Source organism: Cajanus cajan, chromosome 5 (genome assembly GCF_000230855.2).
Source record: "Cajanus cajan strain Asha chromosome 5, NIPB_CcT2T_4, whole genome shotgun sequence".
NCBI classification, from domain to species: Eukaryota; Viridiplantae; Streptophyta; class Magnoliopsida; order Fabales; family Fabaceae; genus Cajanus; species Cajanus cajan.
Window position 1 is genome coordinate 64,548,709 of NC_138521.1, and position 12,544 is coordinate 64,561,252.

The 12,544-nt window shown below is 32.4% G+C and overlaps 3 protein-coding genes across 3 annotated transcripts; 1 reads left to right on the forward strand and 2 right to left on the reverse strand.

Annotated features, from left to right (window-relative positions):
* Positions 1 to 250: 250 nt before the first annotated feature.
* On the reverse strand, positions 251 to 3,498 carry LOC109811865 (Transducin/WD40 repeat-like superfamily protein). The gene is made up of 5 exons (XM_020375705.3): positions 2,840 to 3,498; positions 2,125 to 2,194; positions 1,359 to 1,584; positions 912 to 985; positions 251 to 724 (listed from the first exon to the last, which is right to left on the reverse strand). Exons 1-5 carry the CDS (start codon positions 3,448 to 3,450, stop codon positions 671 to 673), a joined length of 1,035 nt encoding a protein of 344 aa, XP_020231294.1. The 5' UTR covers positions 3,451 to 3,498; the 3' UTR covers positions 251 to 670.
* Positions 3,499 to 5,005: 1,507 nt separating this feature from the next.
* LOC109811900 (DNA-directed RNA polymerase subunit beta) lies at positions 5,006 to 5,602 on the forward strand. Its single transcript, XM_020375750.3, has 2 exons — positions 5,006 to 5,310; positions 5,398 to 5,602. Exons 1-2 carry the CDS (start codon positions 5,093 to 5,095, stop codon positions 5,528 to 5,530), a joined length of 351 nt encoding a protein of 116 aa, XP_020231339.2. The 5' UTR covers positions 5,006 to 5,092; the 3' UTR covers positions 5,531 to 5,602.
* An 851-nt stretch (positions 5,603 to 6,453) lies between these two features.
* LOC109811862 (heptahelical transmembrane protein 2) lies at positions 6,454 to 10,129 on the reverse strand. The gene is made up of 4 exons (XM_020375701.3): positions 9,671 to 10,129; positions 9,499 to 9,573; positions 9,319 to 9,391; positions 6,454 to 7,295 (listed from the first exon to the last, which is right to left on the reverse strand). Exons 1-4 carry the CDS (start codon positions 9,883 to 9,885, stop codon positions 6,618 to 6,620), a joined length of 1,041 nt encoding a protein of 346 aa, XP_020231290.1. The 5' UTR covers positions 9,886 to 10,129; the 3' UTR covers positions 6,454 to 6,617.
* Positions 10,130 to 12,544: the final 2,415 nt, after the last annotated feature.

The window sequence follows — 12,544 nt, forward strand, 5'->3', positions numbered from 1 at the left end:
AACAAATCATTTACATGTACTAAAATCAATTATTTTTCAACGAGTAAAATTACTTGATTTATCTTTACTTATTTTAGAACCAAATATTCCTATCCCTAACTCCATTTCCTGTAAAAGATCATTCCCACACTCTCACACTTCAGTCTCTTTAAAACCCAACAAAAAGGAATTAAAATTTAAAAAAAAAAATACTCGAATTATTTACAAAGGCGGTATTGGCAATGGTAATTGATTTGGTTGGGCATGTCAATAAATGAATATCAAGGTTGATTTGGATCAAATAAATTATGTTTTTGCACAATTTAAAGGCCTTTTCTTCGATACAACATGTTGACTATGGTATTGCAATACCAACTCTTGTTTGACGTCATGTTCAAATAACATAGCAATCAAATGTTGATGGATACAATGAGATCCACTTCCGAGATACAGATCCCACCATCATTAGCTGCGAGGGAATGCATTTTAGGTAAACCGAGTGATAGTAGTATTGATCCAATGTGCCTCTTTAAGTCACTTTTACGCATTCTACATATACAATCCCAAAATCCATTTGCATGCAAATGGCTTTACATAAACACAAATAGTCCGTTAAAAGCTCCATTCTTTCTATCAGTTACAAACTGTATCCTTTCGAAATTCAAGCCACCAAAAAGTAGAACTTTGAATGTTATTGTCTTGTCAATATGGCTACTGCTTCCCATTCTAAACTACATATCACATCCTGCATAACAGTCAATTAATAAACTATTAGAAAGGTAGTTTCCCACATACTCTTTCTACCATTTCCATTTGATTTATTTTTAATAAATAAACCATTTAATCTGTTTTAAGAAAACAAAAAATTAAAAGAGCTAATGAAATCATTGCCTCGTAATAGTAATAAAACAACATTAGTTGCCACCACTTACCGATGGATTATGTCGATCAATATCAAAACTATTGATGGCACAAGGTTCAGCCAGCAGCTCAACAGGTTCCTCACCTATACAGTGCAAGAATACAACATCACAGATGCATCAAATCAATCCTCATGTAGTTGAATAAGGAGCTGTTTGATTTGAAAAAATGTTTTGTTTTTGCTTTTGATTAAAAAAATATCACTTTGTTTGTACTGTTTCCTATACAATCTTAGAAAGCAGAAAACAAGTAATGAAAATAAGATGATATTTTTGTAACTAGAAGTGAAAATAAGTAACGAAAACTGATAATATTTATCCAAAATAAGCAGGCCTAAATTTTCTGGTTCACCATAGACATAAATGGAGATCCCACTAACTTATAAATAGACAATTTAAAATCCTATTCATTATGAACCGGCAATTTAACACGTTGCAAATTGCAATGAACATATATACCTTGCTCGATCACACCAAGAATTCCATCCTCTGAGCATATCATGGAAGGTAAGATCCGGGTAGATGAAGTGTTTGATTTTATGCAACAATCATACTGGACCTCCCAAACCTCACTTTCAGATATTGACTGAACTGCAGCATTGCCAGCCCCAGCACCTGAAAGTATAATCGGTTGTTGCTGCCACCTAAGATCCCAAGCAAAAACAGTGCCTAAGGAGCCACCGGCCTGAGTATATTACAATCCCAGAAACGTCAGCAGCATACAAGAAAAAAAAAATAGCACAAAGCATCTCTGAAGGACAACTTGATTTATTAAAATCTTACACAAGAACTCAACAATCATTAATCGGGTACTAATGTCAAAGCAGTTGTTAATGCAAAAGTGAAAACAGTTAACAGCTTCAATAATGTCATTAAACTGGCCTTAAATTTTGTTAAATCATAACTTAATCACATTAGCAACATATCATAGACATACTTTTTAGTTGTCCAGGCATTATCCCACATTCATATTTCAAGCTTTAGCTGGTTATTGACCAATAGAGTTATATACAATCAACTAGCAGTCTATAGTTGCGCACATAAAGAAGCAATGACAAACATCCATAACACGAACAAACAGTTTGGTAAAGTTGCAGCATCAGCCATCAGTGGAGCAAAACTAAAATCTAAACATAACTATCCACCCAGCTCTTTACAAGAACATTCACAAAACGGCATCTGATATCTTATCCACAAATTAACAAGTGGAATATAGGCATCTTACAAGACAAGTGTGCTTTCGAGACGGATGAATGTCAATAGAGTGCACTATCCCAGAAGTCAACTTTTTATCCCTGCAAGCATAATTACATACTAACATCAGGCAGATTTCTGACACAACATATTAAGTTTCTACTTGTATATCATCATACACGCATTCAACAGATTTTGTAGTAAGCATTAGAAAATGTTATACATTTCAAGAAAGTCACGCCATCTATTTTCAAACCACTAATGACGTATAAAATTATAAATGGTAACAAAAACGTGCTTCCATCATCCAATCTCATCTCTTTGACTGACACTCGTAGTATGCATTTGGGTGAACATTCGCAAAATATACTTCGAAGTGACGCAATTTATGTTCAAGTGTTTTTATTCTGAAAGCAAGTTATAGTAAAATTTAATATAAGGGATTAAAGGGTATCCTCTAGTTAAGAGCCAGATACTTATCCTTCGAAATAGAGGTTCAATCAAGGAGCTGAATTCTGCCAACACATACCTATAATTGAACATGCTCAAGAAACAAAATTATCCGCCATAAGCAAGTTAGTTCAATTCAAAATCATTTCTAGACCTAGAATCAAATTCCTCAACGAAAAACCAATCACACAAACATTTACCTAAAACCACATTAGTCCAATACACTAACGCTATTTTGAATAACGAAGCACGCAATTAAACAGTCACTGAAGGCACTGATGAGACATTTTTCGTACCAGTCCCCCTTAAACTGTGAAACCGGTCCTCCCGGTTTCCGCTGGTCCCACCACTGAAGACTGAAGCCGTACCCCCCGGTGGCGAACTCCATCGGCGAAGCCCATCTCACCGCCGTGTACGACACCAGGCCGCCGCTATCAAAGATCCTCCGATAGCTCAAATTGGATTCCCCAACATTGACCAAGTTGACCCTGCCGTCTTCCCCGACGGTGACGCACTCGACGGCGGCGTCCATGAGGTCGACGGAGGAGGCGGGGAGCGAGTGGAGCGCGGCGTCGGGGAGCGAGGCCTCGGAGAGGAGTTCGGCGTGGGAGGGGTCGGCGAAGAGGAAGTGGAGGGAGCCGGAGGAGGTGGAGGCGACGATGAGAGGCTTCTGTAAGAAGTGGGAGGTTCTGAGGGAGGAAATGCGAGATGGTGAGGGCCATGAGAATTGGGAGTCGAAGGAGAGTGGGTTTGGGTTGAAGGAGTGGATTTGGATGGAGGAAGAATCGGTGTCGGAGTCGAAGAGAGCGAGAACCGCGAATCGGTGGAATGGGGATTGCAGAGGAAGCCAACGAACTGCGTCTACGTATTTGAATTGGGGGAACCTGTGTGTTGTTGCCATTGCCATTTGCCAAGGGTTTTTCTGCAACAAACCTCTCTTTCCAATCACCTAAATACTAAATACCCCTCAACGTTTCATTATAAAATATTCAATGTATTATTATTATGTTTTCACCCATTTTCTTCTATTCTCTTCCACTCAATGTTTACTGAATTCTGGCTTTTTACTGTAATTTAACTGAAATTAATAGTAATTGAATCTATATCTTTAATATTATGATATAGTATTTTAAGAACAAAAATAATATAAAATTATATTAAAAAAATCAAGATATGAGAGTTATAATATAAAACACTAAGATGTAAGTTTTATGAGATGAAAAATTGATAAAAATAACTTTAATATCTATGTGTAATATGTAAGTATGTGTTTTTCATTTTTCATAAACGTATCTTAAATTAAATTAAAGAGCATTAATTTTAAAAAATAATGATTCACATATTTTTTTACACTAATTTTTTGTCAATTGGATTAGTTATTTATTGTTCTCATGAGACAATTTTTTAAAATTAACAAAATGGTCGGAAGACTTATTAATTGTCACACCGATTGAATCAAATCAACAAGTTCAAATTTTAGAACTATATTATTACCAATCTGAACACAATTTCTTTTAGACAAATCTAAACACAACTTAAGTTGTAGAAAAATTACTGTGAAACTTAGGGTAACAAAAGGGTATCTTTTGTTATATCATATTGATATTTCCATTACATTGTATGAGCTCTCTGTCCTGTGAACTAAAATTAACATCATGCTAAAATTGATTATGATTATTTTAATCTCACTTTAAATTGGCGTGAAAAATGAAAGGTAAAGTGGAAGAAGGATAAAGAAATAAAGAAGAGATTATAATCTTAATTTTTCTCTTGTATGGTAGCATAGAAATAAAGGAAGACAAATTTTGTAATTGTTTCAATACAAAATTAAGCAAAAATTGAAGTAGATTTTTTTTTTATTGAAAACAATCAGTTGTTTTTTTTTATTTATTAATCACTCATCATAAGTATATTTTATTTATCTTTATAATGATGATAATATAGTTTCAACTTAAAACTTTGTGCATATTATTTTTAGTTGTCATTACTAAGACCAATTTTATTGATTTATCATAAGTGTACTTAAAGAATAATAATCCAATTTCAAAAATAATAAACATTTTTCATTTATCTCAAGTTGCTAAAAATTATTTCCATGCACCCATTGTTAATTATTATTTTTTTTATCGATTTTGGATACACAACAATCAATTATTTTAAAAATAAATAGTTAGTTTTCATGTATCAAGTGACCAAAGAAAATTGATTTTTTAACGGCTCAATTGGTTATTTTTATTAAATAATATTTTTTCTTTCTTTTTTATACCTCTCAAAGCACTCTTAAAATCTACCTTGTTTTTTTTAATCTATTTTTATTATTCTTTTCTCTAATTTCATTGAGTTTATCTCCTTCCTTCCGAAAATACTATAAGGAATCAAACTAAAAATTATAAATTTAGGAAGATTGAGAAGAAAAGGAAATAGGGACTATAAATTTATTCAAGTCTAATTTCAGTTACTTAAACCAAACTACGAGGTTGCCCTTCTCTTTTAGGGGTGAGTCAACCCGACTTAAGTTGTTTATTGTTATGTCTAGTGGATAAGATAAAATGGAGGTCACTGCAAGGAGCTGTGGCGTTTTGGGCCTTACTTATTGTGTTCCTGTAAGAAATGTTGGAAGGAGGTTTCGGACAATGTTGGCTAAAAGGAAGGAGTTTCAAAATAATGGTAAGACCCAACAGCGACCCTTTTTTCCGCTGAGGGTTTCCAAGTCAATTCTCGTTCGCGGTGCCATTGGAGTGTTTGGGTTGGGTTTCGTTGATGCTGGGTTAGCATGCTTTGTTTTCTTTATTGTTGAGTTTATCGGAATTTTTGTTGGTTATGGATCATGGGAATGCGGCAAACGTTGTTTCAGGTACAGCGGAGACTGGTCGAGGATCGGAGTCATAACACAACAGAATGAGGAATTGCTCAAGGTTGCAGCTTTTCTCGTGGTTCCCTTGTGTATTTTTCTTATTTTTTTCCTGCCCAGCGAGCCAAATTCTTGAATTTTTCAACTGGGATATGGAACGAATTGTGAATTTGGTTGAATGAATGTCTTGTATACTTGGGGTTTAAAATCCTATTTATTACAATAGTTGATTTATATCTCAAATCGTAGTTATGATATGACTAGAATCTAGAAAGGTAGCTGTATTTCAGTTAAATCCTTCAACGCGGATCCACTAACATAATGCTTACAATTAACAAATTTGTTACTTGAAGAATCACTAGAGAAATACATTTTTTTTCTAGTATACTCTTTTTTAAGGACATTTTTAATTAGTGATTCTTTTCTGTTTTATTTTCAACAACAACAACAATAATAATAATATTAATAAATGGCAGTAAAATATGTTTCTTTGAAAACAGAAACTGATTTCTTATATATTTTTCCTACACTGATGATTTACGCATTCATGGTGCCTTAAAAGATGCAATTCCACGCAAGATTCACACCTTGAACTATCAAAGAAGAAATCCCTCCGCCTCTAGCGTGAAACTTCTGCCAAGGGAAGCATTTATTAACAAGCATCGTGACAATGGCATGCTCTGGTTGCTCTGTTCCGGAATGCTGTCTCCAGTTTAACAGATAAAATGTGCAACAGTAAACATGTCAAACTTGAACATTGAGGGAAAATAAACTTATCTATGTTCATTTTAACGATCACTAAAACGCCTAATTGGTATTGCCGTCGACGCATCCTTTCAAAGGAAGACGAGATCCTGAAACAAGTTCTACTCCCTCGCAAGTGACCATCATTACAAAACAAGCATGTAGACCAGTGAGTGCCTTAAACTTAAGACTTACTTCAGAGCCCTTATTAATAATTTAGTCTCATGATCTTTTCTGTACATCTTCTATCTAAAGATTCGAATGAATAAGTTGTCATTAAAAAATTAAAATCAAATTGCTAAAACACATCACTGCTACTCTTCTTAAAAGAAAATACTTAAATTGCACTCTCATCTCTGACAATTACACAGCCATTTCTCACTACAATCATATTACAATTCATGCAATAGACAAATTGACATAATATAATTCTAGTTATTTCTCTCACAAGAGTTTTAAGACAGCTAATTATTAGTTGGCTAATTAGCACAAGTTGGTGATCCCAGTCGGAAATCCAATATGACTAATGTGGCAACACTATGGGCAAGTGCGCCAAGAACAACAAGAACATGAAAAATTTGATGGCTCTGCCCTGCGATATCAAATGCTCCTGGCTTCCATCGTTCTGGTATTCTAGCAACATAAAATCCAGCTCCAGTGGCATACAGAATGGCCATAGCAAGCTCGTATCCAAGTGCAACAAATATATGGGGCTGACCCCAATGCAGGATAACAGCATGAGCCGCGGGAATTATGCCTGAAAAACCCATGCAGAGGAATAAGGAGGCCCTGAGGGGTCGGAAACGAGGTGTTGAAAGTGCAGGTGCAAGTAAGGTAATAATGGCAAGGACTCCAAGCACAGATATTGACGCCAAATAGAATAACCTTGCGTAAGGATTGCAGAAAAAGGCATAGTAGATTGGAGCAAAGAAGGAACAAACAATCATAAGAGAAATGCCAGCATAGTCTAGACGCCAGAAAAATAGGTTAAAGCCTTTGGAGTGGCAGGCCAGAAGATGGGAAAGAGAACTGCAAGCTAGGCAGCCCATTCCTCCAGCTAAGAAAATGAACCATGGCCACCGAGGAATTGTTTCTAACCCAGATTCTCTCACCTCACCAAGGATGGAAGGGTCCAGAACGTGTCTCAAATGCAAATCCTGAAAAAAACATAGAACAGAACCAACAATTGATAGAGTAGCTAAGGAATTCTTTAGTCATCTTATGTTTAGGTCACACATAGTTCATTATGATAATAATGTCGAAGTACAGATGTAGAAAACATGATTACATCGTGATCTAGAAGCCCTCAGACCAAGTCCTACAAGAGGACAAGTAAGCTCACATGATCCTCTATAATGCAATACACTAGCAGATTTTAATGAAAATTTAAAAATAGAAGAGGACAGCACTAAAAACACTCAAAGGAGTTCACGCTTAAACTTCCCAGGATAATATAAGAAATCTCGTTATAAAAGAGGTTATAATCGTCCTTATATCTTTTTATAAATCTTCTTAATATTTAATAAAAGAATACTAGTATTAAATAAAAAAAATTAAATGTATATAATTCAAACATAAAAATATTCAATACTTTACTTACTTTAAATAGGAAGATTAATAGAAAAATGTTTTAGGAAGATGTAGAATTAGAACAAAACTTCGATACAACTTTACTCTTGATGTTATTCTCCCATTAAGAATTAGAGTTTACCAAGATATAATCTATATTGACTCTTAACACAATCTGTTATTGGACGAATTATTGAAGTAAAATTCTAATTTTGATTAGAGAAGAATGCATCTCCAATGCTCTTCAAATAAGAAACCTACTTTATCTCATTAAGTGGGTCCATGCATATCACCTTAGTTTTAAGCAATGTCACCTTCACTCATCTCCAATGAAAGGTTCTTATGAGTTCTTAGAATAAGAATTGTACTTTTTACCATTGGAGTGTAGTAACATGACTTCCACATGTAGAACTAGTTCTTTTATAAGAACCCACAAGAACCGGAGTCTTAGAGCATCACCAGTGGTAGAATCTACTTTTAGTTCTTAATCCATTTTTTGTGAGTTCATTAATGTCACTTAGAATTTAAAAACTCTCTATTTTTGCTCTAATAAAAGAATCTAACTTGAGCTCTTAATTCACTTTATGTGGGTTCCACAATGGATCCCACACTTTTTTTTAAAAAAATTTAGCGAGTTGGTTGATTTCTCTCTTAAATCATTTAAGTGGGAATAATAAATATTTTTTTTTATTAATAAGAACCAGTTCTCGAGAGTTCTTATATAAGAACTGGTTCTTACATGTTTCATCCATGTCAAAATGCACCAATGGTAAAAAATAAAAAAATAAAAAAAAATTGATTCTTATTCTAAGAACCCATATCAAAACCGCTCATTGAAGATGGCCTTACATTAAAAAAATGAGAAAACTCCAAAAATGTGGAGTTCGTTGTATAACTCATATAAAGTGAATTAAGAACACAAGTTAGATTCTTCCATTGGAGTAAAACACAAAAGAAATGTTCTTGAATCCTAGCACTAAGGGACTCACAAAAAGTGGATTAAAAACCCAAAATGACTTCTATCAATGGAGATGGTCTTAGTTTTAACTTTTAAGCAACTCAATTTTCACTCCAATGGAAGTTCTTATCAACAAATTACTTATAGTAATGTAAACATCTTTTCTCTCTCTTCAACATCTCATATTATCTCTACACACATGTTGAGCAACTCATTGCTCAACATAAGGAATGGTTGATTATCTAATTTTAAGCAACTCAAAATCACATGTGATATACCAAAATAATATTTTATTGTTAAGCAATCATAAGCAACTCTCACTAAAGATGCTCATTAGAAGACCTGCATCTTAGTTCTGTACTAAGAATTATTCAATCACTGATATGTTTGTTGTGTAATGAGTAACGACATAATAATTTCTCCCTTTCCTAATCTTTAAGTATTAAATATTCCATATAACTTTAGTTTTTCTAGCCAGAAAAGTGATAATAGACACAAATTAATTACTATTTAATTTATACCACTATTGTATCATCAAACAATAAATTCAAATTGAATTGATTTTGCCATATGCATAATAATCACTATCACAGTATCACCATTATTATATGATGATGAAACAACGAATTTAAAATAAATTTTAAAAGAAATACCGGAAAGGCGTCACTGTTAGATCCGAAATTCATCTCCGCCACCATCGTCGAAAACCCGAGCGCCGTGGATGATCTGGCGGTCGCATCTCACAGTGACACAACATCAGTTCATTCTCTCTCATACCGAACAACACTATACAGAAACATCAAAACGACGCGGCGGTCCTGCGTTTAAAATACCTGAGCAAACTCCAGAGCTCCGCGGTGGTGCTCATCGCCGCCATTGCAGCAAATATGAGAAAGCCTCCTACATGCCTGCATCAACAGCGAGCGAGTAATTAAACAGTAAAAATCAAACAATCGCACAGCGAATATTTGAAATCAGAGTGTTGGAATTGAATCGGTGGCGTACGTCCAAACGTTTAGGGTTTCGTTGTGCCATGCGAAGATGCTCCACAAGGCCTCCTTCACGGGCCATTCCGAGCGGTAATAGTCTAGTATGAATTCGCTGTCCTTTAAGTACTCCGGCAGCTCCTCGAACTTCACCAGTCGCCGTTTGAATTGCTTCGATTTCGCCGGGATGTTTTCGCCGGATTTCGTGTTTTTGCTCTGGCAAAGGCTAATCATCCTTAACCGACGTTAAAGTGCAGCCTCGCCGGCGACTATTTGCTCCGTCGCAGATCTACTCTAATCTTTGCCCCCACGGAGGCACCTCCACACTTCAACTCTACAATATCCTGCAAATGAAACCGCGGTAAAAAAAATTGATTCCGCGCTTTCTAGAACAACCAAACGTGCACGCGGGTAGAGAACTTAGAAAAATAAATTATAAATATGTATTCATTTATTTTTTAAGCAAAATATAAAAACAAAATTATCGTTGAATAAATATATCTGTGAGAAATTAAAAAAAAAATACATATATAAAAACAAATCTATTTGTTGTGTAAGCATATCTCCGATGAGAGTTACTCTCTCATTTTTTAACTTAAGAAGCAACTTATACACCATTAGAGATTAATTAAGAAAATAGTGGGTTGTTCAACTAAGCAAACATGCTCTTCAAATGTTGGTTGACCCTACTTATATATGAATGATTTTTTAAGCAAATTAAATTGTGGGACCACTTAAACAACTTATAAAGTTGTTGAATTGGAAAATAAAAATGAGTTGCTTAAAATAATGAAACTAAAAAACAAATATAAATTATTGCATGATGCCTTAAAACAATAACTTGTATAAAATAAGATGCAAACTTTTTTTTATTTGATAGTGTGTTTAGCAAGAAACTGTTAGAATAGACTTTTTAGAAGTATTCTTTTGAAAATCAAAATTAAAAGGTTTATATATAAGCTAAAGTTAATTTATATATAAAATAATTTATAAAAACTATTTTCATGTTAGTTTATTTAAAAAACTTATATTTTAAATTTTTATAAGTTAATTTTAATTTATGAATAACTGTATATTTTCTTCCTTTTTCTCTTTAAATAATGCTCTTGTATAATTTTATCAAAACTAGTTCAAGACCATTATAATAACTTATAACATACTTTGACTAATTTAACTTTCGACTAATTTATAAGTTAGTTTGAAAACTTATTTAGTTTTTAAGTTCATTTTAATAATTTCTAACTTATTTTTTATAAATTATTTTGGATGTGTTTGATAGATATAATATATAAGTTAATTAACTAAAAGTTTATATATTATAAGGTAAGAGTTAAAAAAGTAATAAATTTATTAACTAATTAATCAAATTAAAATTATTTTGTAAGATTAGCTAACAGACTATGGAATAAAGGTAAAATGACAAAAAAAAATATCTGAAGTAAAAATTTGTTTCAAATAACTTAATGAGAATAAAAAATATATAGTAACTTTTATAAACTAAATTATTTTCTCAATTTAGTTAAAGTAATTTATAATAATAAATTAAAAGTTATAAAATAAGTTCAATATAGATACCTTGCCAAATATACGTTTTTTTTTTGTTTTTTTTTTTGTTCTTGGAGTATCCACTCCAAGATTTAACGTGGCTGTATATATAAGGTAGGATTCGAATTCTTAATCTTGCTTAAGCGTGAATCAACCCCTACCGTTGAACCACACGTTTGGAATTTGCCAAACATACTTTAGCTTTTGAAAATAAATTACTACTATTTTTTTTTTAAATTTATCTTCATTGATTTATTCTATTTTTTTCTTTTACTTCAAATGACAATTTATCAATAATCTTATTAAATTAAATGTATAAAATATTTTAAATTCAATCAATTAATTTATAAATATTTTTTTAAGTATAATTAGTTTATAACGTATAAGTTTCAGCTAACCTACCAAACTCGCTAATAAATTAGGATAAAATTTTAATAAGCTCTTATTTCTTTAATGTTTTAATCGTATCGGATATTGCTAGATAATATACTTGCTATTTTATTTCATGTTTAGGTTATAATAGATATTATCATAATATAACATAAGTCGCAATATTATATTTAATTTTGCATAGAAAATAAAAGGGGAGAGTTAACATTTTCCCTTAATAATGAATTTAATTATCGGATAAAAGAGGAAGAAAAATAATCTCTGAGTTGTTAATTGGCAATATTATTAACAAAATACACACAAGTATGATATTTACAGGAGTTATTAGAGTGCACGAAACTAATGTGCACCTATAATAATATCGTGCCCCTATCAACAAAATAAATTTGGTCGTAAGTTGTAACTGTGCAACTGAATGAAGGTGACGTGACGTTACATACAAACACAACTATTTTATTATTTTTATTTTTTACAAGTTACATGGAAATACAAAGGCGAGAGTCAAAAAAGAAATAAAAATAAAGAGATAATAAAATATGAATAACCATATATTTTTCTGTGCTAGATTAGAGAAAAAAATTAAAAGACAAAAATTATATAAAAAAAAATCTTCTAGTTTCTTTTTAATTAACTTTTTTCCCCCTTTTCTCTTTGATTTTAATCGAATAAGATTAAAGTTTAAATTTTAGAGTTTAAGTTTAAGTCCTCAAGTTTGATGGAAATGGAAATAAATTTTTGATTATAAACTTTGAATATTTTAATACTATATCCATAAAAAAAATTAGAGTGTAACATTTTTAAATGATTTAAATATCTAATAAAGTGTATTTTCTTTTAATATAACCGATACTCCGCAAATTATTGTTGGATTATATTGTTGATTGTATATGGTGCTAAAACAATTTGTTTTGACTTTTGGATTCACTATAGTTGGTTGACATTATTTTTATGAGATGCA